Here is a 27,337-nt window from a genome sequence, read left to right as displayed (position 1 = left end):
CCTCGCAAAATTTGATCAGAAAAAACCACCAAGAAGTCAATTAAGTTAGAAGAAGTCTACGAATCCAACGGCTCAAGATATTTCCTTGGAAATCGACGGTCAACAAATCTCTGCCATCTCAGATACAGTTCTGACAGATCAGGCCCATCACAGCCGTCCATTTTGATGACTCTTTCTCTTATACCCTTAAAAGTCCACCTTCTCCCCATTGCCCAAAATAACTAAAACCATTTCCATTACGCTCTACTTCTTACTTCCTCCGTAGATCGCGAAACCGCTCAAGCCTCCTTTTCTATTCCGCCGCCACCACCGGACCCCTATCACCGGACCCCTATCACCGTCGCCATCGCTGCCGCGGACCCCACTCTCCTCAATTTTTGCTCACAACTGACAATCGACTTTTGTGGGATTCTGTGTTGTGTTCGTCTCTAATTTTGTGCTCCTTCCTTTTTTGATGATTGAGTTTTGTTGGATGAAATTTCGGCGATGAAGATGATGAACAACGGCTATAACAGTAGCTTTAACAGCAATAGTGTCGGATTGATGTCGAGCGCGGCGACGACCGCGGCGTCTTCGTCTTCGTCGACTTCGACGACGAACACCAACTCACAATCGCAAGGTCTCAAAACCTATTTTAAAACCCCTGAAGGACGGTACAAACTTCATTATGAGAAGACTCATCCTCCTGGCTTTCCCCCCTTTTCCCATGGAAAATCAGTCTCGCAGGTGCTTCTTTTTTATACTTCAATTTTTCGATTCCACTTTGCAATTGGATGTTGAAATTGTTCAATCCATCGTAGTGTTCTTTTAATTTCTGCGTTGTCGATTGTTCTTTTATTGTGCTTGGTTCGAATTGTAGGTGACTCTGGCTCAGCTCAAGGACAAGCCGGCGCAGGCTGGTCCAACTCCAAGCTTGAGTTCTAGTACGAGTGCGAGTAGTGGAGTGAGATATGCGGCTGCGAAGTTCCTTGGGGTTGGGGGTGGAAATGGGGTTCGAGCTATTGGTTTTGTAGGTGGTAATGGCTCTGGTAAAGCTATTAATGGAACTAGTAGGAGCGGCTCACTTGCAGGTTCAAATGGCAGCCACTCTATTCTTAACCCCAACTACGATGGCAAAGGGACTTACTTGATTTTCAATGTCGGAGATACCATTTTCATTGGCGACCTTAATTCACCGGATAAGGTAACCAACGTGTATCAGTAAGGAATTTGTGCTATTCTTATTGATCAGTGTGTGTGCTGGGTTTGTAAATTATCTTGGTGGTTTCATAGGATCCTATAAAGTCCTTGCATTTTAGCAATTCAAATCCTATCTGCCATGCGTTTGATCCTGAAGCTAAGGATGGTCATGACCTACTTATTGGATTGAATTCTGGAGATGGTAAATATGCTTCGTTTTTTTTATGAATGATTTGTGTTTGTTGTTTTTGGGAGAAACTGTGTTTGAATTGCTCATTTTCTATGCAAACTGTAGTCTACTCGGTTTCTTTAAGACAGCAATTACAAGATGTTGGGAAGAAGCTTGTTGGAGCCCAACATTATAACAAAGAGGGCACTGTCAATAACAGGCAAGAGCATTAGCCATATATTTTCTTAAATTGCCCGTCTTCTTCGACTATGTAGTCTTATTCCCTAGTGTGAAAGAGAGTTTTCTGAACATCCTTGTCCAATTTACCATATGAGTTACACCTCTTTTGTGTGAGCTACAGCTCTTCTCCTCCAGTTTCTGAAGATTAAATTATTTGTGCGAAATTTCTCATCATTGTTGTGCGTTAGCTAGATTCTTTCTATTCTTCAATGAAAGAGCTAGTAACTCTTTATATATGTGTGTGTATATATTGAAATAAAACAAACTGGTTTCTTGCTATTGGTAAAGTTGTGATGGTTCAATTAGATAACTTTCATACTTGTATCTCACTTTGATGATACTAACTGCTTTAGGAATTTGATACACCATGTTGTTCAAAATATTGTTGAGCATTACCAATATGGGGATGTGGTGTATTCATCATGATCATGGGTTGCAGTTTCTCTGGCTGAATCTGTTTCTGATGATACGAACCTGAGTTTGTCTTACTTACTATAGATCACAATCGTGTTATTTGATCTAGAATCTTCCTAGATAAATGTATCATAAGTTCGAAAAAGGTTAGTTAGATATTGATCTGTCTAATTTTTTTTTAGCAATCCACCCATTATTCTACCTCTTCTCTCTGTTTTTCTTTGATGATTCTGGTTTATGTGTGTGATTATTGATATTGGTTTGATCTTTGGCAGTCGATGTGTCTGCATTGCATGGATTCCAAAAAGTGACGGTGCTTTTGTTGTTGCTCATGCTGATGGAAATTTGTATGTCTATGAAAAGGCAAGCTTTTTTTTGTAAATGTGGCTATGTATCCTGCTCTTGTTGACTTATTTGTTCCACAGTATAAATTGAAATGTTAAATTACTTAATTTTCAGAGTAAGGATGGCAGTGTTGACTCTACTTTCCCTGTCATAAAGGATCAAACTCAATTTTCAGTGGCACATGCACGGTCCAGTAAGGTAGTTGAACAAAATAATGTCAGCATTAATAAATGCATTTTTTATAATGCATTAAGCTGCCAGAACTTGTTTTTGAAAAATATTCTTCTGCTTTGCTTTGTAATTACTGGAATCAAGTTTGTATCTGGCAGCAACATTAACTTGCAGAAACCTGAAAAATGTGTTTGAGCCATGTGCTCACCAGTGACATCTAATGCAAAATTGAGGCGAACTGAACTTTTGTTTCATTTTGTTGATTTATTGGATCTAGACAATATAGCAATATTTTCAAATAATGGCATTTTTAATGATGATTTTAACCCACCCTGTCATTCAGATCCTTGTTTATTGAAATTTTATGTCTCTTGCTGACTTTTTTCTTCCTTGGGAATTAACAATACAACTCCATCAACAGTTCCTGTCATTACATGCATCCAATGGTCCTTTTTATATGTTTATTTATTTACTTTATTTACTTTTTGGCAGAGTAATCCAATTGCTAGATGGCATATTTGCCAAGGTTCAATCAACAACGTTGCTTTCTCAACCGATGGGGTCTATTTGGCAACTGTTGGTAGAGATGGTATCCTCTCAAGTACTGATTCTCGTAATTTGATTAAGAATTTTCAAATCTTGGATCCTAACTATTGATCCTGATTGTAGGATATTTACGGGTATTTGACTATTTGAAAGAGCAATTGATATGTGGTGGCAAAAGTTATTATGGTGCTCTTCTATGTTGTACATGGAGGTATGTGCATACTGGTACTTATGAGAATGTTTGTGTTGCATTTGATATATCTTTGCCCGTTCTTCTTCAAGCTATATATATCTGCTAAAGGATCAAAAAGGTCGTAAATAACACTTTAATTTTATTTCTCAGTGGGGATGGAAAATATATTTTAACTGGTGGTGAAGACGATCTTGTCACAGTATGGAGCATGGAAGATAGGAAGGTGGTGGCATGGGGCGAGGGACATAATTCATGGGTAAAATTTTCCTCTAGAAATTGAATATCTGCACATAACTTTTTAAAGCAAGTTTAGTATTCCCCTATAGCAACAAGCGAGCCTCTTATGACCAGTGCATGGAAAGATGCTTGCAATGATCACTTTATGTTGCTTTGGTGAACAAACACAATTTTAGAACTTTGTATGCCTTTGGCGATGATAATCTCTTTTTACTCATGATCTCCTGAAAAAAAAAAGGTGGAGCAAGATTGTAATTTATCTGATAAAAATTGATATTTAATTTATGCCTATTTATTGATGGTTGGCTAAAACATTATATTTCCTTTTGCTATATCGTTTCTTGAACAACATCTTTAAGTTAGTTATGTACTTTACATGAAGTTTTAACGTTTGCCTCAATTTACATGAGTAATTGTACTTTCCTGTTTTAAGAAATTGGCAAAACTTTTTATGCACCACTAGCAATCAACAAGAAAGCTTGTCATCTTATATTGTATCATCTCGTTCTCTTTAGTACCTCATTCTTTGTTAAGATCGTTATTGGGTTTTAGACTCAAGCCTTAGCATATTGTGAATTCTTTACTGCAGGTCAGTGGTGTGGCTTTTGATTCATATTGGTCATCACCAGCTTCAGATGACACAGAGGAAAATGTTGTATATCGATTTGGTTCAGTCGGTCAGGTAATTTCTATACGTTCAGTATGCCCCCTGTTTCTCGTCATATTTTGTAATATTGAACTTTATGCTGTCATTGCGGTATTTATATGATGTGATCTGGAGATTTGGCCGCTCTAATTTAATCAAGTAGATATTGGTGCTTAATTTGGAAAGTAATACGGGGGTATTGTATGGAGTTGGGAGGTTCACTACGTGATTCTCTTTTTCGTAACACAATTCTTCAGTATAAAAATCCTTTGCAGAATAAGAAACTAAATGAATGATTAACATGGAGTTTACCAATCAGATAACTGAAGTGCAATATTGAGGTTTCGTTTTAGTGAAAAATGTAAACTAATGATCACGAATTAAAATAATTTCTATGGTGTCATTGCCTGCCATCCACAATTTTTGCTTTTTTCTTACTCTACTTCTAGAGATCTTGTTACTACACCCATACTTTTCTCTCTATTGGTTGGAAGAATTGAGCACTGATTTTGTGAAGTCATTTTCTCCTTGTGGGGGAGGTTTGGGAGGTTGCTAGGTTCAATGCCGATTTATTGTCGACAATTATCCAACCTTTTTGTAATATGAGCTTGATTTGATCCCCGCTTGGATTGCATTCTGTTTCTTCAGTTAGTATTTGGCCTTTTTTGTGTGGACTTTTTTTTCTTTTATCTCCTTGTACATTCTTTCATTTTTCTCCAACGCTAGATTGGTTGCTTATGAAGAAGGAAAAAAAAATCTGCTCTTGGTTTCATGCTTTGTTACCGCATTAGCTTGACATAGTCTCCCTTTCTCAAGTTTAATCTGGAAGCTATATGCCTTTTCACAGGATACGCAATTACTCTTGTGGGACTTGTCAATGGATGAGATTGTGGTTCCCCTTCGGCGCTGTCCTCCCGGTGGATCCCCAACATTTAGCGCCGGAAGCCAGTCAGCTCATTGGGATAGCATTACACCATTAGGCACTCTTCAACCTGCTCCATGCATGAGGGACGTTCCTAAACTTTCTCCAGTAGTAGCTCACCGTGTCCATACTGAACCCTTATCTGGCATAATATTTACCCAAGAGTCTATTCTCACAGCATGCCGAGAAGGACATGTGAAGATTTGGATGAGACCGTCCTCTGAAACCCAGTCAAGCAACTCGGAACCCCTTGTCAGTTCTAGCATGTTGGCAGGTTCCAAAGTTGGATCCTCTACTTTGAAATAGTGTTGCAAAATTGCAGTTTCGACATACCCGGGGATCCCCTTGTCGGTTCTAGCACGTTGGCAGGTACCAAAGTTGGCTCCTCTACTTTGAAGTAGCTTTGCAAAAATGCAGTTTCGGCATACCAGGATCTCGCTTGTACATGATTGTACCGGTCCGTCCACCCACTTGGATCTTGCTATTTGGCAAAGGGTGACGGGACAGTTTTTTGAGGTCTTCCTTTCTAATTCTAGAGATTAGGAAAGAGTATTACATTTGCTCAGCGTATTAACTCGCATCGTATTTGCAGCGGGATTAACCGATAGCTCTGCTTGTAAACTCTTGTTTGACATAAAATATGGCCATAGAAAATGCACAGGCTATTGTCACACTTAGCGGGTATGTAACATAACTTCAGTATATCTTATAATAGATGGGGGTCGATGATGACGACGACGACGAAAATAAGTTCATTTGAGGAAAAACTGAAGGTATATGATTGCCTAGCAATAATCAATTTATGGCATGGAATCGCCTCCTAATGGATTTGACTGCCATTGTTGGTTGCTGATCTTGTCTATCTCCATGGTTAAATTGCAATCTGGAATCTGTCAGTTTCGTATCTGCTTGTAATTTTCTGCTTTTTTTTCCATCATACAAATGTATCTATGATTCATGCTCTAGTTGATATTGAACATTGAAATTGTGGATATTATGTAAAATATCATCTTATCTTTTTTTTTTTTTTTTTTCCATCTTGGAGTTTTCATTGTTTGGTACATTGATAATAGTTTCCCATGGTACACTCGTTGAATCATTTTATCGTTTATTCTATTAGATTGATGACATTAGATTCCACATCAATTAAAGAAGAGAACGAAACATTCTTTGTAAGTGTGTGTAAACTTCTCCCTTGTAGACATTTATAGACACGTTTTAAAACCTTGAGGAGTAGTTTGGAAAGGAAAGGAAAGTTTAAATAGTTTAAATATGACAATATTTGCTAGCGATGGGGTTGGAATGAAAAAGAGCTCAGCTGAGCTCAGCTCTCAATGCAAAAACAACTGCAAATAAAGTTTAGATATAAGTTTTCAATGATGTATTCATATATATTTTTTATTTTTTTATTTAATTTTATAATTATTTATTATTATTATTATTATTTATTCTCCATTGATAAATTTTCACTATTTTAGAGGTAATTTTTCAAAATATATATTAAAATTGAGTTACAAATTAATAATTAAATTGATATTTCACGAACTAACATTTTACTTCTATTAAAAACATAAATTTAAATTAATGACTCGAACTAACATTTTACTTCTATTAAAAATATAAATTTAAATTAATGACTCGAACAACCTGAATCAATAAAAATTTATGGTTGGATTGAGTTGGATCAATCTGAAACAACTTATTTCAAAAAATTTATAGTTGGATTGAGTTGGGTTCATTATTTAATAATAAATAATGGTGGTTAAGTTAGATATAAAAAAAAAATGTCTCAAAGTGGTGAAGCTTACATTTGAAAAACACTACATTGATGACTAATTCATTTTGCTTTATTGGACACCAATATCTTATTTTATATATATTTTTTCTTTTCTTGGATAACCAATACCATAATGTGTGGCTTCCATCTATTTTTTCCTCAACTTTCGGTAAATGAATATTATTATTCTCATATGGTACACCTAATATAAACATTTTTAAATTTGTACTAACATAGTTTTATCAAATTAGTGCTCACTATATTTTCTAAATATATAATGTTATAAATTATAATTATAAATAAAATAATCATATATATATAATATAATATAATACAACGGTACAAAATTTAAAATTTAGATTTGACATGGCCATAAATTTCCTACAATATGATCACGTTATCTACTTGTGTTATTCTTTAATTATAAGATATAAAACTTAATTTTTGGATCATATTAGAGTTTTTTTTTAAAAAAAAAAAAAAAGGAAAAATAGAAGAAAAACCATGTGAATTATAGTTAATAAGGTGCACTTTGTGTGTGCAAATTTAGAATGCAAAACTTATGGTTTCACCAAATTAAAAAATTAGATAGTTCATGCTATCTATAATTTACAATTTTTTTTTTAAATATAATTTACTTCATTTGATCCATTAAATCTAAAAATAAAAAAAAAAAAAATTAGAAAAATGATCATTGTGTATGAATCTTGGTTTTCACGAGTCATCCCATGGGGCTCGGAAGTTAACCGCTGATCTAATGAGCCCAATTCTAACTAAGTCCATGTGTTACATACCACGAGTAAAGGTGTTCATATGAACTGTGTTAACTGAACTATTGTCTTAAATCATAATGGTTGGATTGAGTTATATTTTTTTTTCCTTTTTCTAATCAGGATTGGGTTGAATTTTTTAAAAAACAAAAATTTGAGTCGATTCGTAGGTTGACATTTTTTTTGTCGGGTCAACTTAATCAATCCGAAAATAAAGTTAAACCCAACCAATCCTACCTACTTTTATGATTAGTACGAAGATTAAAAATATTTTATGTTCGTAATCGATTTAATGATGCCTTGTGACTCGAGAATGTTTAATAATTGAATTTTAATGAAATTCTAGTTATTAATATAACAACCAAACCTAACCCAACTCAACTCGAAAACAAAATGTTAGGTTGGGTGGTGAACGACCGTCTCAAATTTAATATTTACTTTTTATTTTTTTGAAAATTAAATTAAATTTGAAATAGCACAATCCCTTACCTATTGCTAAAGTAAAGTCAACAAAAAAAGGTTGACTTTTGTAACACGACATGTGTAACCAAACCACATACCATTGAAAGTAGAAATATTAAATTAAAACGTTGAAAATTATAAATGTCGAAAATTAAAACTATATTCAAACTCCAATAATATTATTTATAATTTAACCTAATTAAATGTTCCAGAACATAATCCATGAAATTTTATTAAGAATTAAATAAATAAAAGTGGGAGGATCGTGTGGAATCGAGTGCATTGTACTTAAAGAATACCAGTGGTGCTGATTGGACAGCTGTCTGTGGGACCACTTCAACCCCCGACAAGAGTCTTCACCGAAAATAAAATAAAAAATAAAAATATAAAAAAGAAAAAGGAAAATGGGTCAAACGCTGTTGAGAAGAAAAAAACAAGAGGGGGCGAAGATTCTTGGTTGATTGTGGGAAATATAAAAAATAAAAATAAATAAAAAAACTTAAAAATTAAATTTAAATATGATTTTGAATTTTGCTTAGAGTTGTAATGTTAACTTAAAAGGACAATAAAAAAAAGTACAAATTTAAAGATTAAAAAATAAAAAAATGAACTAATTACACCCAGTAGATAATTTGACTTCCTTCTTCCACAGTTTAATTACAAGAACTGTACGGCTAACCGTGCTTTGTTGTGATCAATTTTATGTTGAATGACCTCTTAGAAATTTTTCATAAGATGCATGTGAATGAGAATAAAGTATGTTAAAAGGACCCGTAAAATGCTGTTGAGGATTGTGGGGAAGAGGTCCACATTGGCTAATTTAGAGAATGATGGTGGGTTTATAAGCATTAGGATGAGGCCTCTTAGGAAGCCCAAAGCAAAGTCATGAGAGTTTATGGTCAAAGTGGACAATATCGTATTATAGAGAGTCGTGGACAATATCATACCATTCTGGAAAATACCAGAGTCATGAGTCGTGGACAATATCATACCGATTTGGAATAACAGAGTCATCTAGTGTCAAGTCTGAACATGGATAAATACATAAAATTTATTTAACTTGTATCTTTATAATAAATTATACGGATTTTTTTCCTTATTTTATAAAAAAAGATGTATAGTTCTATAATATATAATACTAATAATTCCATTACAACACATTCAAATCATCATATTTAATGACTAAGACTAAATACAAAATTATAAAAATAATTGAAAGTCCAAATATCAAAAACCAACAAGAAATAAAATTAATAAAATCAATAAATATACTTTTAAAATTCTGAAAAAAAAAAAGAATTCAAAAGTTTGCCATATTAGTTTTAATAATACTTTTAACATTATTTTTGTATATATTATTATTATTATTATTTATATTATTGTGATAGGTTGGGAATTCCCTCCATATATATATAATATAGATAAGCGGTCAAAATTAAAGCTTCATTTGGTCTTACACAACAATCACACATAGAACACGTGGCAGAAATCGAGCGGTGAACACATCGCCAATTTTCCTAGACTCGACCGCAGCAGATTCTGACATTCTTTCTCCCGCGTCCTCCATAATAATAATCCACGGCAACAACAGGGTACAGTTATACAGAATATGGCAGGGAAAACTATGGAGTGAGAGACTAAAAGTTCACTTACAGTAGAGAGAGAAATTCAAATCTAGAGAGAGAAACAACTAGAAGAACAAGAAGAAGTTGAAGAAAGAAGACGTGTTTGATTCGGTTCGGAACTTGAGGTATCAAGAGGTGCCGTGTTTCCTTCCTCTGTAGGTTAGCTTGCTTGATGCTAACATTATCTCTATTTTTTTCTCTGATTCATTCTTGTTGTTCGTTGTTCTAAGTATTGAAGCAACATTCTTACTGTGAGAGCCTTTTGTAATGTGTTTGTGTGTTGATGGAAGTGGAGTGTTAAGCGATTTCGATAATTGTTTGTGTTGAGGAAAATGAGAAATTACGCTTGATGGCGATATATATACCTGTGGATTTTGTTCTTTTGGTGAAATTCTTGTTGTTTTGGATTAGATTTTAGCAATGACGGGAGTTCGATATGCGCTAGTGGTTGTTTTGTTAGTTTTAGGCGTTTTAGACTCATTTTCGCTTGCGGCCAATGTGACGTACGATCATCGGGCGCTGGTGATCGACGGCAAGCGGAGAGTGTTGGTTTCTGGATCCATACACTATCCTCGCAGCACTCCTGAGGTTTGTCTCCTTCAGCCTTGGAACTTTGACGTTCTTTCTCTGAGGATTTTTCTATCTGAATCGGTTAGTGGTGTTTGTACTCGGCAGATGTGGCCGGACCTTATTCAGAAATCTAAGGATGGAGGTCTGGATGTGATTGAAACTTACGTGTTCTGGAATCTACACGAACCTGTTCGAAACCAGGTACATTTTCGCGACTTCGTTGATCCAAGAGCGGCGTTTGGTTCCAAGGAAATTGTTGGATTGGGAGATATTTGAGAAATCTGTTCACCGTTGAGTTGCCCCTGAAAAAGCTCAATGATGGATGGAACCTGTCTTCTGTTATCATTTTTTTCGGTCTTCTTACGTTTTCTCGTTGACCAAACAGTGGCAATTATTATTCATTTTTACATGATTACTACATAATATGTTGCGATTTCTCAATCAACAGTATGACTTCGAGGGAAGGAAGGATTTAGTTAAATTCGTAAAGCTGGTAGGAGCTGCTGGTCTATATGTACATATACGAATTGGTCCTTATGTGTGCGCGGAATGGAATTACGGGTACATCTCTTTTCCATTCTCAATTCGTCAGTTGCTTTCCATTTCCGTTCTCTCTGGGTTTTACACCTCTTCCCTTTTGTGCAATGCCCATAACGTTTTTTATATTTGATTTTCCCCCCGGAAACTGTTTGATGTAAAAACAGAGGTTTTCCAGTTTGGTTGCATTTCGTACCTGGCATTAAATTCCGCACAGATAATGAACCATTCAAGGTTAAGTATAACTTTACCATTTCGGTGCTTTTGCTTTTTTTTTTCTTCTCCAGTGTCGTGTTTATCCTCATATTAAGAAAAAATAAATAATGGTTTTGTATAGGCTGAAATGAAGCGATTTACAGCCAAGATTGTCGATGTCTTGAAGCAGGAGAAATTATATGCCTCTCAGGGCGGACCAGTTATTCTATCTCAGGTGGATTTCAATTTTCAAGTACCTTCTTCTATTTCTCCCTCCTCTCCCTTTGTGAGAGCATAAATGAAAGCAATCCAAGGTGGATTGGGGGAGTCCAACATTGACTAATTTAGAGAATGATCATGAATATATAAATAAAAAAAATACATAATTGGTATGATAGTTTTTGGGAAGCCCAAAGCAAAATTATTATAGGTTATGCTAGAAGTTGACAATGTCATCATACCATTCTGGAGAGTCCTAACAATATGTTCAACCACCATTATTTTTTACTCCATATGTCCTGGTGATGGTGTCTCACGACTATCACACATTTGAAGTAAGAGTACTTATAAGTTAATATAATGGCTGCTTTTCTTCTAAAAACAGATTGAAAATGAATATGGAAACGTTCAGTCTTCTTATGGATCTGCTGCTAAATCCTATATCCAATGGGCGGCAACCATGGCTACGTCTTTGAACACGGGAGTTCCTTGGGTTATGTGCAACCAACCTGATGCCCCCGATCCTATTGTGAGGAATCTTTCCGTATCATGACCATAAATTGTAGACGACAAATCTTAATTGCTCTAGTTACACTTTACAGCTAGGCCAAATTTTGATTGAATATAAACTTACCTGATTATATACAACTTCCCCGTGCTTGTCATGTGGCCCCACAGATTAACACTTGCAATGGATTCTACTGTGATCAATTCACGCCAAATTCTAAGAATAAGCCCAAAATCTGGACTGAGAATTGGACTGGATGGTAGACTTTCGCATTTACTGTTTCCTGCATTTTGTTCTCTGTCAACTCGATTTCTTAATTACGCACGAGTCATTTACGCTTTTGACAATTTCGATTATTTTATCATAGGTTTCTTTCCTTTGGTGGAGCCTCGCCATACAGACCCGTGGAAGATCTTGCATATGCTGTGGCACGCTTTTATCAGAATGGTGGAACTTTACAGAATTATTACATGGTACTCCACTTGTGATATGCTCATTATGGTTGACAGAATAAATGATTTATTTACGTTTCCTTGAAACGTATGAACCCATGATAGATGGCATCGGTTTTTCCTTATTTTCTCTAATACAGTACCATGGTGGGACAAACTTTGGTAGGACTACTGGTGGACCGTTTATTTCTACTAGTTATGATTATGATGCCCCTATAGATGAGTATGGTATGGTTTCCGTCTATTAAATATTGTTCTTAACTGATTTGTTAAGATGTAAAAATCTTCTCAAGTATTGCAATTATATCTTCAAATTTTGTGCAAAGAATGAAGATGCTGGTTGGAATTGTAGTGATGTTGTGAACGTAATCATAAAAATGGAAAAAAAGAAACGATATGGATACACGATCATCCTAATTCTTTACAATCTACTTCTCTTCTATACAATTATTCTTCTATTCTGCAGGACTGGTTAGGCAACCTAATTGGGGTCACTTGAGGGAAGTCCACAAGGCTATAAAGATGTGCGAAGAAGCATTAGTGAGCACAGAACCCGCAGTTAGTTCTCTTGGTCAAAATTTGGAGGTAGGTTATTCCGATAACTGTCTTTTCGTCTTAAAACTATCAAGAGCTTACCCAGTACAATAATAAGTTGAAATGTACGTCTAGTTTGGATTCCTTTTAGTAGGGGAAACAATTAGAGTTTTGACTTGGTATACGAAAGAACGACTACTATTTCTGGCTTTAGTTTAACATGGAACCTAGCGGAATTATGCATCAGAATGTATGGTAAGAAAATCAGAAGAAACTCCTCGCAGAAATTTTGAAGAGAGTATCCAAGGAAAAGTTGTCCAGATCACAATTATAAAACTGTGCTCTTACCTTAAATAATCATATTCCTTCGTGTGCTGTGCATTCATTGAATAAAGATGGTAAAAAATGGTTAAGATGTTATTCTTTGTACTAATTTCAGGCGACTGTTTATAAGTCCGGTTCTCAATGTTGTGCTTTTCTTGCCAATGTGGATACCCAATCTGATGCGACGGTGACTTTCAATGGTAATACATATCATTTGCCAGCATGGTCTGTTAGCATCTTGCCTGACTGCAAGAATGTGGTGCTCAATACTGCAAAGGTTATTGTTTTCTTCTCAGCAAATGTATTTGCAGCCGAGAACTAAAATTCTTATCTTTTGTTTGTGACTTGTCATTGTTGGTACTCTAGTCAAGTGAATATTTCCTTTCAATTCTTATCGCTCCTTTTATTTGCTCCTAATTGACTTAATTGTTGCACGGATGAAGTATACCTCATTTTATGGCAGATTAATTCGGTAACAACGAGGCCATCCTTTTCAAACCAACCTTTGAAAGTTGATGCTAGTGCTTCTGAAGCATTTGACTCAGGCTGGGGTTGGATAGACGAACCAGTTGGTATCTCAAAGGATAATTCTTTTGCGAAACTTGGACTTTCAGAGCAAATAAATACTACAGCAGATCAAAGCGATTACTTGTGGTATTCTTTAAGGTATGTACTCTATTTATTATTAAATCTTCAGTTTCTTTATTCAACGGACTGCCAACCAGTTTCTAAAAATAGTTTTGTCAACTTTTGCTACTACCATTTGGCAGCACTGATATAAAAGGTGACGAACCTTTCCTTGAAAATGGAACGGAAACTGTCCTCCATGTTGAATCCCTTGGCCATGCTCTTCACGTTTTTATTAATAAAAAGCTTGCAGGTGATTGGAATTAATTATTTGGTTCTGTGCATTTGAATGCCTTTAAAATTACTCCTGCGTTGTTGCAATGGTGCTGCTTTATAGATGTTGTTTGAATTTCTTTGTAGGAAGTGGAAGAGGTAGTAAAGGCAATTCTAAGGTTTCTTTGGAGATCCCCATCACACTGGTACCTGGGAAAAATACAATTGACCTCCTGAGTTTGACAGTGGGACTTCAGGTTCTGCTTCACTTAAATTTGTGCCGGCATATATCTTGCGAGAAATCATTACCTGAATCTCAAAAAAAAAAAAAAATTGCAATGTGAATTTCTTTTATTGGATGATTTTTTATTATATATTTTTAACCCACAAACTCTGTAATGCAATATATCAGCATTATGGAGCATTTTTTGAGACGAAAGGGGCAGGGGTCACAGGGGTAAAACTGGAAAGCCAAAAAAATGGCATCACTGTTGATATCTCTTCTGGACAATGGACATATCAGGTTGGTTTCTTCAAACATCCTGGAGTTTAATTGCCTTATACTGCTACCGCAGTCGTTGTTTCATGATTTGATTAAAGTCATCGTAGTATGCCTTTAGTTTCATTTTTTTATTATTAGTTTCTTTTGTAGTCTCTTTCATACGCATCAATGCTGTAATTTAACCTTTTTTCATAATTTTTTTTTTTTTTTTTGTCGTTTGATGGTAGATTGGACTTAAAGGTGAAGATTTAGGACCGTCGAGTGGAAGCTCTTCACAATGGCTTTCACAACCAAGCTTGCCTAAGAATAAACCTTTGACGTGGTACAAGGTATGGTTATTTCATGTATGATTTATAAGAAGAAGAAAATAGTTAGAGTTGTTTCCTACTAGAGAGCGAGGGGACTCCTTGTTTTACAAGATTGGTCTAGATTATGTTGAACATTTTCTCGGTTATATAAATATGATTTTGGTCTTGTATTTTGAATTTTCTCTATACTTTCAAAAGTTGAATTTAGTCCTTTATTTTAAATAAAGTTTAAAATTGATTCTAACTCTTCTAAAAATATTTAGTCTCTATTAGTCTTTCCTTTATAAAGGTTGAAAATACGTTTTCTATTCGTCTTTCTTTTATAAACGTTGGAAATACGTTCGCTAGGTTCGAAGATACCTCTCATACAAGTTTGTTAGATGTTGTTCTGCTAAGACAATTGCTTGCATTTTAACATTTCATCATCTTATTCAAGTATGCACCATAATTATGGGTAGCTTTTTCTGTGAATGACGTGTAAGTGAGTTAAACCACAAAAGGTAAAGTATGAGGCACATGGATTTCCACTAACAATCTGTTGATTCAGACCACGTTCGATGCCCCTGATGGTAATGACCCTGTTGCATTAGACTACACAGGCTTTGGAAAGGGCGAGGCATGGATAAACGGACAAAGTATTGGCCGTTATTGGCCATCATATATTGCCTCCAGTCATTGTACCGCATATTGCAATTACAGAGGAGCTTATAGGTCAAGCAAATGCCTTAAGAACTGTGACAAACCATCCCAAACTCTGTAAGTTTTCACTAACTTGAGGATAAGGCTTCCAAGTAACTTCAAATGTCCTTGTATCTTATCTTCCTAATTCTCAGATACCATGTACCTCAATCCTGGTTGAAACCTACTGGCAACACCCTAGTACTTTTTGAGGAAATTGGCAGCGATCCAACTCGATTGTCGTTCGCTTCGAAACAGATCGAATCTGTGTGTGCCCATGTATCTGAGTCCCATCCACCACCTGTAGATATGTGGAGCTCAGACACCAAACTACAGAAATCAGGACCCGTACTCTCTCTTGAGTGTCCATCTCCCAATCAGATCATTTCTTCTATAAAATTTGCAAGTTTTGGCACTCCTCTTGGAACTTGTGGGAGCTTTAGCCAAGGTCAATGCAGCAGCCAAAATGCACTCTCCACTGTACAAAAGGTTTTATATTTCCTGATACAGTAGAAATTTATGGTGTTTCTGTGCATGTGTTAGAACTGGATTGTGTACTCATTGATGCTTACTCTTGTCTACAGGCTTGCATTGGATCGAAAAGTTGTAGCGTTCAAGTGTCGATTAAAGCGTTCGGCGATCCTTGTAGAGGAAAAACAAAGAGCTTGGCTGTGGAAGCCTCTTGTGAATAACAAGGTACGTACTATGATTACTACCGAACTAAAGGAAGAGAGGAAACTAAAAATAAAAAAAATTTAAAAAAAAAATTGAGAAAAAAATACTTGAATATCAGAATTTGGTGCATTATATCTTGCAAAAGGCTAATAAACTCCATCAAAATGGATCAATCTGTATAACAATAAAGGCGACTTCTTGGGATAGAAAGCTCTTACATTTCTAATGCACATTTCTAAGCTTCTGAAACTTTGGTGTTCTGTTTTTCATCTGCACTGTTTTATTGTTCATTTAGTTCATATAATTGTCTTTTCCTAAGTTATATAATAAAAATAAAAAAAAATGATGAAATTTTGTATCATTATTATTTTAAGAGTTGTAATATTATTTTTAACTTTTTCATCAACATTTTTTAACTAAAAATTATTTAAAACTTCGACTGACATTTGGAACTAAGAATGGTGTAATGGTGAGATCTAGAAATGTGTGACAATTCAAATTTTCATTTGAAGTCACAACCATACCATTCCAATTCCTATATGAAATCCAAAATTCTAAGTGATCTTATGTACAAAAGATCAATGTTTTAATTTGAATACTTGGTGAGTGTATAATAAATGTTAATGGATTAGGTCAACTAATGCCGATCTTTGCTTAATTAGTTGCTTTCCCATTTAATTTAGAGATTAGTTCTTGAAGTCATGTAGCTTTCGTAGTTGCTATATACTTGGGCTTCATAGTGGCCAGTGTTACCATTAATTGCTTCAATTTTTGGGATTGATTGGCTATTGAATGTGATATACCCGGTACCAAATCGAAATTGGATTGTTATCGTTCAATCAATTCAAGGACTCATGTTAAGGGTGTATATGAGTTAGGATGGATATGATTTCAGGCTTTTTTGATCAACCAATTCGAGTTGGTCAATCTCCCAAACGATCAATCGATTCATGAGAAGGCCCACAACTCATATAATTTCGGATCGAGTGTTCAACAATGAGCAAAATTTATAACAATTTCACAATCTTGCCATAAAATCATTGGATACAATCAAATTAAGGTATCCAAAAAGTGGAAGCTAGTCATGCTAACATAGGTTAGGTGAAATCTCATAGACTTTGGTTCAATTGGGTATGAGTCTATTATGACAGAATGCTACATAAAAGATCACGTTACCTTTTGATAAGTTTGAATATGTCATTGGATAGGTCTACTATACTAATCTAATACTCGGACGTGTGCTAGGCCAAATATCATACAAGTGAGTAAGTTTCAACTGACGTAAGTTCTTTTATCTTTCGAGCGTTGCCACAACATTTGAACTTTAATATATATGATACAAATCCTAACGAATTATATTGAAACATTTAATAATTTAATTCATCCTTAGCAAATAATATAACAACAATTATATTTAATGAAGATTGTCCCATTTTTTCAAAGAAATAAAATAAAATAACTAAAACCTTGTCCCCCTTCGAACTTTGTGTCGACATGTTTTACTTTTCAAAAATAAAATAAAGTTAGTAATTGATTGGATTACATAAAATAAATAAGGCACTGTAGTTATAGTTTCTTTTTTTTTTTTTTTTTTTTTGCTAAAATAATGTGAGCTCATATAATAAAATAAATATAGAGTTTTAATCTCCTACTCTACAATACCACTTTAAATGCATTACATATATCATATACGTTTCGTCTATATATATCTATATATTATGTATATGTATATGTACGAATATCGAATAAAATTTATCAACTCTGTCATCCTCTATTGACTTGAAACACGTCGACAATTGCAAAGAACAATGAGAATCAAGACAAATGTTCTCGATTTATTTACCTTGTAGCCTTGCTTCCCACTGTAGTTACAATTATAGCATGTGTATGGTCCAATCCACAAGCGCTATGTGAACTCGACGTCATCTCCACCTTTGTCTATATATAACTCGTTTTGACCGAACTTACTAAATCTACTTCCTACAACACCCGGAGATGACTCGACTAAATATCGAGTCTTTTTAGTCAATCACGTTTCTCAATTATCGAATCTCTCTCTCTCTTTTTTTTTTTTTTTTTTTTTAACGTTTGTAAATGAATCTTCATATTTATTTTTTTAGAACATAAAAAAAAAATAATAATAATAAAGATGAAGAATATGATTTTTCTTGTCAGAAAAAATAAAAAAAAGGAAGGTCGAAAAAGGAAAGTTGAAAAAAAAAAAGGGAAAAAAGAAAGCTTTAGAGAAGCGATGATGGTAAAGAGTCGCAAGCAGTACAAATATCCAAATGTACGGCCATCGCTGCGAAACTGCCCCATTCTTTCTGGTTTCCATAGCCCCACACCCTTCGATCTCTCTCAGTACTCTCCATTTCTCACGCCGCCGCCCTCCGCCGCGCACCGGTGACATGTTTCTTCTCAACTCCTTTACCTCCGTCCACCGGTAACTCCAGGATCTGATTCAAATTTCCGGTCTTCCTGTTATGTTCTATTTTGCTTTTTCCCCTTTCGGATTATTGATTTCATGTTTCTTCTGGTGGATCTGCGTTGTTTTTTGATTTCGATCTCGACCGATGGGACTTTCTATGGTCGGGATCGGAATGGGGCCATGAATTTTTGCGATGAATTGTGTGACTGCTGCAATGGAGTTTGAATTGGTGGTTAATTCCTTTTTGTTCTTTTGGATGTTTGATTTTTCAGATGAGTATTCCGTTTGAATTTCCGGGTAGCGGCTGGAAGGCGTCCGGAAACGTGTTCCAATTCATGGTATTAACGGGATTCTAAATCCAATCCTCCTCTTATTTGTTCGCTTCTAGTTCTACTTTGGATTTGAATGGCTTGGCGCTGAATGGTGTTTAGTTTTTTTTGGTAATTGTATAGATACATATATGGAGAAATTTGTGAGGTTATCACGGGCTAGGTTTTTGAAATTGTTGGATTGATGGAAGGAATAAATAGACGGTATCTAATTGCGCACAAGGATCATAAATTTTTTTTCTGGATGCGGGGAGGATTCTCCAGAGAGGTGGCATAGATAGCTTTTTTGTTTAACTTTTATGGATTTTGTTTCGTAAATTTGGGTTTTCTTTGGGTATACCAAATAGTTATTAACATGAAAAACAGAATTTGTGTTGCTACTGATATGGAGGTGGATAATGAAGAAGAAGAAGTACCTCATCTCTTGGACTTGAACACAAGAGGAAGAGTGGATGATGGTCATCAACTTAGATCAAGTGATTCACTGTTCCCTGGTCTTATTGATGATGTTGCCATGGATTGCCTTGCTTTGGCTTGCCCATCGGATTACACTTCGTTGTCGTGTATTAACTCGAGGTTTAACAAGTTAGTCAAAAATGGTGATCTATATGGGTGGAGAAAGCATTTGGGGATTAAGGAGCATTGGGTGTATCTGGTTTGTGACTTAAAGGGTTGGGAAGCATTTGATCCTTTGAGAAAATTATGGATGACTTTGCCTAAGATGCCTTGTGATGAGTGCTTCCATCACGCAGACAAGGAATCGTTAGCTGTAGGAAACGAACTGTTAGTTTTTGGGCGTGAGATGTTTGATTTTGCTATATGGAAGTATAACTCGACTTGTAAGAGTTGGGCAAAGTGTCAAGGAATGAATCTACCTCGCTGTCTGTTTGGCTCCGGTAGCCTTGGTTCAATCGCTATCGTTGCAGGTGGGAGTGATATAAACGGGAACGTTTTAGACTCTGCAGAGTTGTATGACTCTTCATTGGGTACATGGGAAACACTACCGAAGATGACGACCCCGCGTAGATTATGCTCGGGATTTTTCATGGATGGGAAGTTTTACGTGATCGGTGGAATGTTGAGCTCCACTGTTTCATTAACTTGTGGGGAGGAGTACAATTTTGAAACAAGAAAATGGAGAAAAATTGAGGGAATGTATCCGTATGTTAATAGGGCTGCTCAGGCGCCTCCCCTTGTTGCTGTGGTGGATAACGAATTATATGCAGTGGAGTATTTAAGCAACCTGATTAAGAGGTATGACAAGGGGAAGAACATGTGGAATATATTGGGAAGGCTTCCTCTGAGGGCTGATTCTTCAAACGGATGGGGCCTGGCTTTCAAAGCCTGTGGGGAGGAACTTCTGGTTGTAGGTGGGCAAAAAGGTCCAAATGGTGAAGCGATCGTACTGAACGCTTGTTCTCCGAAGTTCGGGATGAGGAATGGCGCGTTGGATTGGAAGTTTCTTGGTGTGAAGGAGCACGTCGGAGTGTTCGTCTATAACTGTGCTGTTATGGGTTGCTGCTTATAGAATAATTTGAGAGAAGAGAGCCGGAGTCTGAAACCAGATCTTGGTCGGCTACAACTGTTGGTTGGTTGCCATGTACGTATGGTTTTTTCTGTTTTGCATTTGAATCTGCTTATCATCTCTTTTGTTTCTATGGTCAGCTGTTGGTTAGTTTGATCAAGTTCTTCTGTTGTCAGTGACATGCATTCTGTTTCTTCATTCTGTCTTTACTAATAAATCATTATAGCCTCTCTGCTCTGCTCACTTCATAACTATTCAATTCTTAACATTTCTATGCTTTGATTCAATGGTATCCGTAGATATTGTCCTTTTTGGACTTTTCTTTGAGATTTCCTTCGAGCTTTTTAAAACGTGTCTGCTAGGGAGAGGTTTCCACACTCTTATAAAGGATGTTTCGTTCTTCTCCTCAACAGATGTGGAATTTCACTATCCACTCCCTTAAGGCCTCAGTGTCCTTATTGTCCCTCGTTCCCCTCTCTAATTGATGTGGGATCTCACAATCCTCTTCTTTGGGGCCCAACGTCTTCGCTGACATACCATTCGGTGTCTAGCTTTGATACCATTTGTAACAGTCCAAGCCCATCGGGATTTTGAAAATCATTTTTAGTTTCATAGGATAACTATTTTTATTTTCATGTTTTTGGGGGACATTTTAGCAAAAATTGCTTAACGGGGGAATCTTTTAAGGTGTATAAGAAGATTTAAGGTTAAATTATAAATTTTGTCTCAAAGTTTTGTCGTTTTTGTGAATGATAAAAAAAAAAATATAAAATGATGCCATCTCCTCATAGGCTCCAAATATTTGACTAAAGTCCACTCTACAATAAAGCCTACTCACTAGCCTAACATGCTCAACATTATTATCAATTATTTTTGGGTCGAGTCGATGACAAAATGATGGTTCGACCCGTCCTTAACTTTAGGGAGTGACGAGCTGATTTTGGTTCGAAATCTATTAAGTTGAAGATAGTGTAGACGAAATTCAATAGAAGGAAGAGAAGAGACGATTTGGGAAGTAGTGATTTACAATTGTTTTAAGTATGCTTTAATCCTAAAATATTAGGCCCTTCCCTTTTTACCTATTTGTGGTTTTTTCTCTAATTTTGTTTTGCTTTTGCTTTGAATGATAACTTTAAAAAAGACGGTCTAATATGAGAATTTGATGTTGATGTTCTTGGAGCTATCATCTTCGGAAAGAGGTTTTTAGTGATTGGGGTCGGTTTAAGGTGGTCAACCAACGCCACTTTAGAACAAATTATCAATTCTCAACATTAACAACTAAGTTTTTATGGCAATTTAAAACCTTTAAAAGCTAAACCATCTCGTTCGATAACAATTTTATTTTTTAAAATTGTTTTTCTTTTATTTTCGATCTTTTATAAAAATTCAAAAATAATTTTTTTTTAGTGAAAATTGAACTTTTTCCTATTGGTTCAAGAATATAATATTTTATCCCTAAGTTATTGGGTTATTTGATACATTAACTAAAGAAATATTTATAAATAACAATATTAATAATAATAATAAAAAAAAGTGAATATAACTTAGTTTTCAATTAAAATTTAGAGATATATATAAAACTTTTGTTTCTTTCGAAAACGACAAAAGGAAGTGGGCAAGCCCTAATTTGATTTGGAAGGATAATTGTCGGCTTACTAAATCGCACTAAATGGACCGTTGCCTTCTGAGTTTTTATATTTTTTTTTAATAAAATTTAAAAATGTTATTTAAAGCTTCTTGAATCATCCACGAAAAAATTATTTTAAAAAGTGTTTTTTAAATTTAAAAATATAATAATTTCTCGTAACATTCACTCTAAACATTAAAAAATATCGATAAGGTTTTTTTTTCCGGTCTTTTAATTAAGATTATGGTCTTAAATATTTTAGATTTTAGGTTTAGAACCGTCTCGATTCAAAATACTAAAAAATTAAAACGAGAAAGTAGATTTTGAGAAATGACCATTGATACCCTTGTAAAAATCGAAGAAAAATGTTACTACAAAAAAAAAAAAAAAAATCGAACCACTATCAAACTCAATCCTTGAGTGATGAATAAAGGAGATAAATTTTAAAAAAATAATAATATGTGATTCGTGGTTGAACTCTATTGAACGAGCGGCATAGTCTGAAAAAGAGTTTGAGTGGAAAATTGTTAGCCGTGTGACTAAGATTTTGTAGGACCTTGTAACATCTAAGGGGTGCACGAATGAATCGGGTCATACTCGAATGAGAGCTATCCTAAGGATAAGATGACAAAGAAAGGCTTAGAAGAATTGAAAGTTACTATCTATACCAGTAAGCCGGATGACTCAATCATATTAACTTCATGATTAAGTGAATTTTGCTGGTAGACATTTTATGTTGGGTAACCTCTTGAAAATTTTACTGAAATGCATTTTAGTGAGAACAAAGCATGATGGAATAACTCGTGTTGGTTTGTGGAAAGATCGATATCGACAGATATTGACAACCCTAACCACGTGCAATGACTAGGCATACACGTCACTAGGAATTATACCACTAACATACCCCTTTCAATCAATTGCATAATTGGCCATTATTTCCACATGTCACAAGCTCATTTGTCAAGCGTGCCACGTTTCATTTGTTATTGTGTTTTCCTTGTCATCCCAAAATGGGATTGTTGAGATATCACATCACGTGTCACATATCAACACTACCTTTGCCCATTTGATTTGTTAATCCTAAAACTTTTAAAAACAAAAATATTTGAAGAAAATTAGGTTCATGATTTTGAGATACGTCACAATATTTAAAAATAAAAATTTTTGAAAAAAATTGGGTTCATACGATAGAACATAGGACCGAAAATTCTCATGCCATCCGTTCAAATCTGGTTCTTGGCACATCATGAATAATTTCAACTTTTTTCATCGGGTTCGAGTAGAAACTAAAAGCATGGATCAACATTTCAATCCTTATTAATAATGCTACCACCATATAAACTACTTTTTAAAATGCTTTATAATGTTTCGAGTGAAAAAGATGATTAGGTTTGATCTACCACGTATGAATATACACTTTATTGAAACAAAAAGTTATAATTAGTAAGCAATTCCACGTTATAATTAGCTTTTGAGAATACACACCTCCAATATAGTGACTACAATCATGAAGCTCTCGATATCATTCATGTAAACATTTGTTTACACATTGGTTATCACATTAGTTTACTTACAAGCTTGACAAACTGTATACGAGAGACACTTGATGTGTCGACGGTCACCGACTTGGTGCCAGACAACCTAGGGACACTTCTAGCGTGCCTAGGGTTATCCATGTCCTCAAATCCCCTACAAAATAGGGAACCAACAAGGAAATAAGTTAGCTATCAATATTAGTTAGAGCTACCAAAATTAACTTAAGCAGATATTTAGAGTGTCGAGATGTTAGTTTTGAGGGTTAGAGCCAATCAAGCATGGTGTTGTTCATAAAAATTCATAAGGTCTCGATACTATCGTGAAGCTCGAGTGATTGGAAGCAACAGCTTAAGCCCAAATAGCGTTAAGATGCTACGCTGTCGGAACTTGAGCTCGATTGGTACAAAATAAACAATTAATAAACCTAGCTTATTATTAATATGAATAATTGGAAGTGATAGATATAGAAATATAGAAAGGTAAGGTTTGGTTAGATCCTAATCAGATTGCATTTAGGAGGGACTTAGTGGATTCTGCATTGCCACAATTTTGAATTTGTGGTTCATGTCCTTTTGACTTTTTCCACTCTTTTCCACTTGCGTGTATTCCACGTCTTTTATTTATATAACCCCTCCTTCTTCTCATCGTCATCGTTATTATTATTATTATTTAATTGTAATGTCCCACATCCACTAGATTTTGTCCTGTTTGAACTTTCCCTTACGGGCTTGCCTCAAGGCTTTAAAACGCATCTGCTACGGGAAGGTTTCCACACCTTTATAAACAGTGGTTTGTTCTCCTCTCCAACCAATATAGGACATCACAACATTAGCCCAAGGAGGACAATATCTGCTAGCGGTAAATCTGGGACGTTACTAATGGTATCAGAGCCAGACACCGGACGATGTGCCAACCTTCTCGCTGTTCCCCGAAGGGGGTAGACACGAGGTGGTATGCCAGTAAGGACGCAGGGCCCCAAAGGGGAGGTGGATTTGGAGGCGGTCCCACATCGATTGGAGGAAGGAAATAGTGCCAACGAGTTCGCTGAGCCCCGAAAGGGGGTGGATTGTGATGTTTCACATTGGTTGAGGAGGAGAATAAACCACCATTTATAAGGGTGTGGAAACCTTCCCCTAGCAGACACGTTTTAAAGCCTTGAAAGCAAGCCTGAAGAGGAAAGCCCAAACAAGACAATATCTACTAGTGATGACAATATCTACTAGTGATGGATCTCGGATGTTACATTAACTTTTTAAGTTTAGAGTTATGTTGATATCGGTAAATATTTATATAAAATTTTATAGAAATATAATATTTTAAATGAAACTCAAATTTATCCGTATTTAAAAAAAGAAAATCAAATTTAAATTGATCCTAATTCAAATTAGAGTTAACGTAGAGATTTAAATTATTGTTTATTTTTTCTATCAAAACTATTTTTTATTGCTATCAAAAATATTATTTAATAATTGAATAATTATAAATATTCAAATTTAAATTTTTTATTTTAATATATATATTTGAAACATGAATTAATTGAGTAGATGAAATTTTAGTTTTTAATATCTTAAATTAAATAGAGAAAATGTATTAAAATTCTTTTTTAAATTATTTACACTAAAAAAAAGAAAAATCTTTAAGTAAAATGCTTTTGAATAATATATTTTTTTATTATTAAATTTGAATTATTGTCCTCCAAAATGAAAAGCCACCTCTCTCTCCCTCCTAAAAGGGGAAAAAGCCTTATAAAAAATGGCTCAAGCTTGGAAATTTACAATTTTGCCCTTTTCCATCCTTAATTAAATTAAAACCCTAATTTTTTTAAAAAAAAAATATGATTCTTAAAAGTAATTTCTTTTATTAAATGTTACGTCTACCAACTAAATAGTCTCTAATATAAATAAAAAAGTTTAAATTTTAAATTTTGAAATTTGGGATTGTTCAATTGCTTTTTCTTTTTTTCTTTAAAGACTTTTTGGAAAGAAAATATGATTTGAAATTTCTATTTTGTTTTTTGAATTTTGAAATTTGAATAAAAAGTTTTAAGAATTTTTTTAATAAAAAAACTTTGTAATAGTAAGCTTCAATATTTCTTAAAAACCCCAAAAATATATATATATTTTTTATATTAACATGACATATTTAAATATTTTTTTATTAAATATATAATTATTACATTTTATTGTGTTTTTTAGTAAAATTATTTCATTTCATTATGAAATAATACATTAGGTATTCGATTTTATTTATTTTCACTTAAATTTAAATAGGTATAAAAATACCGCCTATTAATTCAATTATATTTAGTACAATAATGTGTGTACGAGAATTTGAATTTCCAACCTTAAAAAATTTAATATATGTCGATCAAGTAATAATGCTATACATGATAGACTGAGTTTTAAGTCGCTATCGTTCGGTTTGAATAAGCGAAGTCTCTTTGGTCCGTTTGCTTAGGTGGTGATCTTCCTTATATTCTCTAACGTTCAAAGTTGATTTGGTTCGAGAGAAGAGCATACATCAACCGAACGCTCTGAATAAGTAAGAGACCAACAATTTCAAATGGGCTCAGTTTCGTTTTTCTTCTTTTAAACAAAACGCTCCTCGGTTCGCTTAGGTGGCAATCCAATTTCAAATGTACGTGTAAATATCTTCAAAAATGTATTTTGAAAAACTTTGGAATAATTTATACCTATTTGAAAGTGAGAGAGATTTAAGTTTATTCTTTTAACTTTATCCCTTTTTTCAATATATAAATCATGAGATCCGAGTTCAAAATATAATAGTCGACATCATAGGAATCTTATCAAAAGTATAAATATTCATGATACGATCGTAACTAAAAATTAAAATACTTATAAATATATCGATATATACTGTAAATTGAAAATTTTGATGTCAATATTAAGAATCAATAAATAACTATAAAAATATAAATAATCAATTATTTATATGGGGTCAAGGTCTCTCAATGCACCATCGCCTCTCATCTTGCCATCTCGATCTCCATCGACATGGCCCATATGTCTTGACGTCATCCCGAGTCTCAAGGTGTTGTCGACCCGCAACTCACTTGTCATGTCATCGAGAACGGGCCCACGTGTCGATTATTTCATCGGGACTTCCCAAACATCCATCCATCCGGGTTCTATCGAGGCATTGGCCCTCTCATGCACATGTCGTGTCATTTACGAATACCGTACTGGATAGTGAGTGTATGTAGCAACCTCCAACACGTGGGTTGAGGCAAAATACCGGCACACCCGAGCCGCTCAATACTGTCCTTGAAAAACTCATTTCAAAGGAAGTCGCCCGAGACACTCGTCTTGACACGCTCGCCCCGCTGTGACACACGCATGTGCCACAAGGTAGCTCACTTCGGCCACAGGTCCAAAGGTGAGTAAAGGAAATGCATCTCAGTAGTGTACATAATAATTTTAGATTATATTTAATTTTTTTTTTTTTTTTTTAAAAAAAAATATATATATATATATATATATATATATAATTAATTAATTAATTAAAAAAAACATGACACAAAGTTACAAGTAACAACCTCCAACCACCTTAACTAAAAAAACAAATTAATTAAGTGTAATTAAAACCTAACTAATTATAGAAATCCATAGATGTTAGCATAAAAAATAGAAAAGGAAATATATGACTCTTCTAATTCCATCCAATTATTTGACGAGCCTAGAATTTAACAAGTATCTATTTTGTTCTCCTCTCTAACGAGGTCGTAACGTCCTCGTTGGCACACCGTTCGATATTTTACTCTAATACCATTTGAAACAACTTAAGCCCATGATTAGTAGATATTGTCCGCGTTACCTATCGTCGTCAGCCTCACA

General features: G+C 34.7%; 2 protein-coding genes and 1 pseudogene across 9 annotated transcripts; all 3 read left to right on the top strand.

Moving 5' to 3' along the window:
* Positions 1–223: 223 nt before the first annotated feature.
* On the top strand, positions 224–6,089 carry LOC111787533 (uncharacterized). Its single transcript, XM_023667526.2, has 11 exons — positions 224–726; positions 860–1,183; positions 1,273–1,381; positions 1,475–1,568; positions 2,278–2,365; positions 2,462–2,545; positions 3,011–3,107; positions 3,188–3,275; positions 3,408–3,513; positions 4,084–4,176; positions 4,988–6,089. Exons 1-11 carry the CDS (start codon positions 487–489, stop codon positions 5,366–5,368), a joined length of 1,704 nt encoding a protein of 567 aa, XP_023523294.2. The 5' UTR covers positions 224–486; the 3' UTR covers positions 5,369–6,089.
* Positions 6,090–9,667: 3,578 nt separating this feature from the next.
* LOC111787530 (beta-galactosidase 8) lies at positions 9,668–16,287 on the top strand. Of its 6 annotated transcripts, none has more exons than XM_087121797.1 (20): positions 9,668–9,821; positions 10,108–10,284; positions 10,372–10,467; positions 10,715–10,827; positions 10,971–11,037; positions 11,141–11,233; positions 11,603–11,746; positions 11,896–11,984; positions 12,093–12,198; positions 12,318–12,405; positions 12,644–12,762; positions 13,151–13,312; positions 13,499–13,701; positions 13,806–13,915; positions 14,023–14,132; positions 14,288–14,398; positions 14,605–14,706; positions 15,233–15,441; positions 15,519–15,852; positions 15,948–16,287. In XM_087121797.1, exons 2-20 carry the CDS (start codon positions 10,117–10,119, stop codon positions 16,053–16,055), a joined length of 2,532 nt encoding a protein of 843 aa, XP_086977923.1. In that variant the 5' UTR covers positions 9,668–9,821; positions 10,108–10,116; the 3' UTR covers positions 16,056–16,287. The 6 variants fall into 6 exon arrangements, with proteins under 6 accessions (XP_086977923.1, XP_086977922.1, XP_086977919.1 ...); XM_087121796.1 differs by having other exon boundaries at positions 9,671–9,851; XM_087121793.1 differs by having other exon boundaries at positions 9,671–9,855.
* A 1,984-nt stretch (positions 16,288–18,271) lies between these two features.
* On the top strand, positions 18,272–20,563 carry LOC111785295 (F-box/kelch-repeat protein At5g60570 pseudogene; annotated as a pseudogene). Of its 2 annotated transcripts, XR_015416000.1 has the most exons (3): positions 18,272–18,481; positions 18,739–18,804; positions 18,919–20,563. The product of XR_015416000.1 is annotated as an F-box/kelch-repeat protein At5g60570 pseudogene, transcript variant X2 (transcript). The 2 variants fall into 2 exon arrangements; XR_015415989.1 differs by having other exon boundaries at positions 18,739–20,563.
* Positions 20,564–27,337: the final 6,774 nt, after the last annotated feature.

Source organism: Cucurbita pepo, chromosome 2 (assembly GCF_057944985.1).
Source record: "Cucurbita pepo subsp. pepo isolate OVF chromosome 2, ASM5794498v1, whole genome shotgun sequence".
NCBI lineage: Eukaryota > Viridiplantae > Streptophyta > Magnoliopsida > Cucurbitales > Cucurbitaceae > Cucurbita > Cucurbita pepo.
This window is presented reverse-complemented; position numbering and strand designations above follow the sequence as displayed.

What these genes read in the sequence shown, in the direction of transcription:
- LOC111787533 (XM_023667526.2), top strand. Translation starts at nt 487, where the DNA reads ATGAAGATGATGAACAACGGCTATAACAGTAGCTTTAACAGCAATAGT. An exon ending in GGCAACTGTTGGTAGAGATG is followed by an intron (nt 3,108 to 3,187) that starts GTATCCTCTCAA and finishes TCCTGATTGTAG; the next exon opens with GATATTTACGGGTATTTGAC. An exon ending in GCGAGGGACATAATTCATGG is followed by an intron (nt 3,514 to 4,083) that starts GTAAAATTTTCC and finishes TCTTTACTGCAG; the next exon opens with GTCAGTGGTGTGGCTTTTGA.
- LOC111787530 (XM_087121797.1), top strand. Translation starts at nt 10,117, where the DNA reads ATGACGGGAGTTCGATATGCGCTAGTGGTTGTTTTGTTAGTTTTAGGC. An exon ending in CAGATAATGAACCATTCAAG is followed by an intron (nt 11,038 to 11,140) that starts GTTAAGTATAAC and finishes GGTTTTGTATAG; the next exon opens with GCTGAAATGAAGCGATTTAC. An exon ending in GACAAACCATCCCAAACTCT is followed by an intron (nt 15,442 to 15,518) that starts GTAAGTTTTCAC and finishes CCTAATTCTCAG; the next exon opens with ATACCATGTACCTCAATCCT.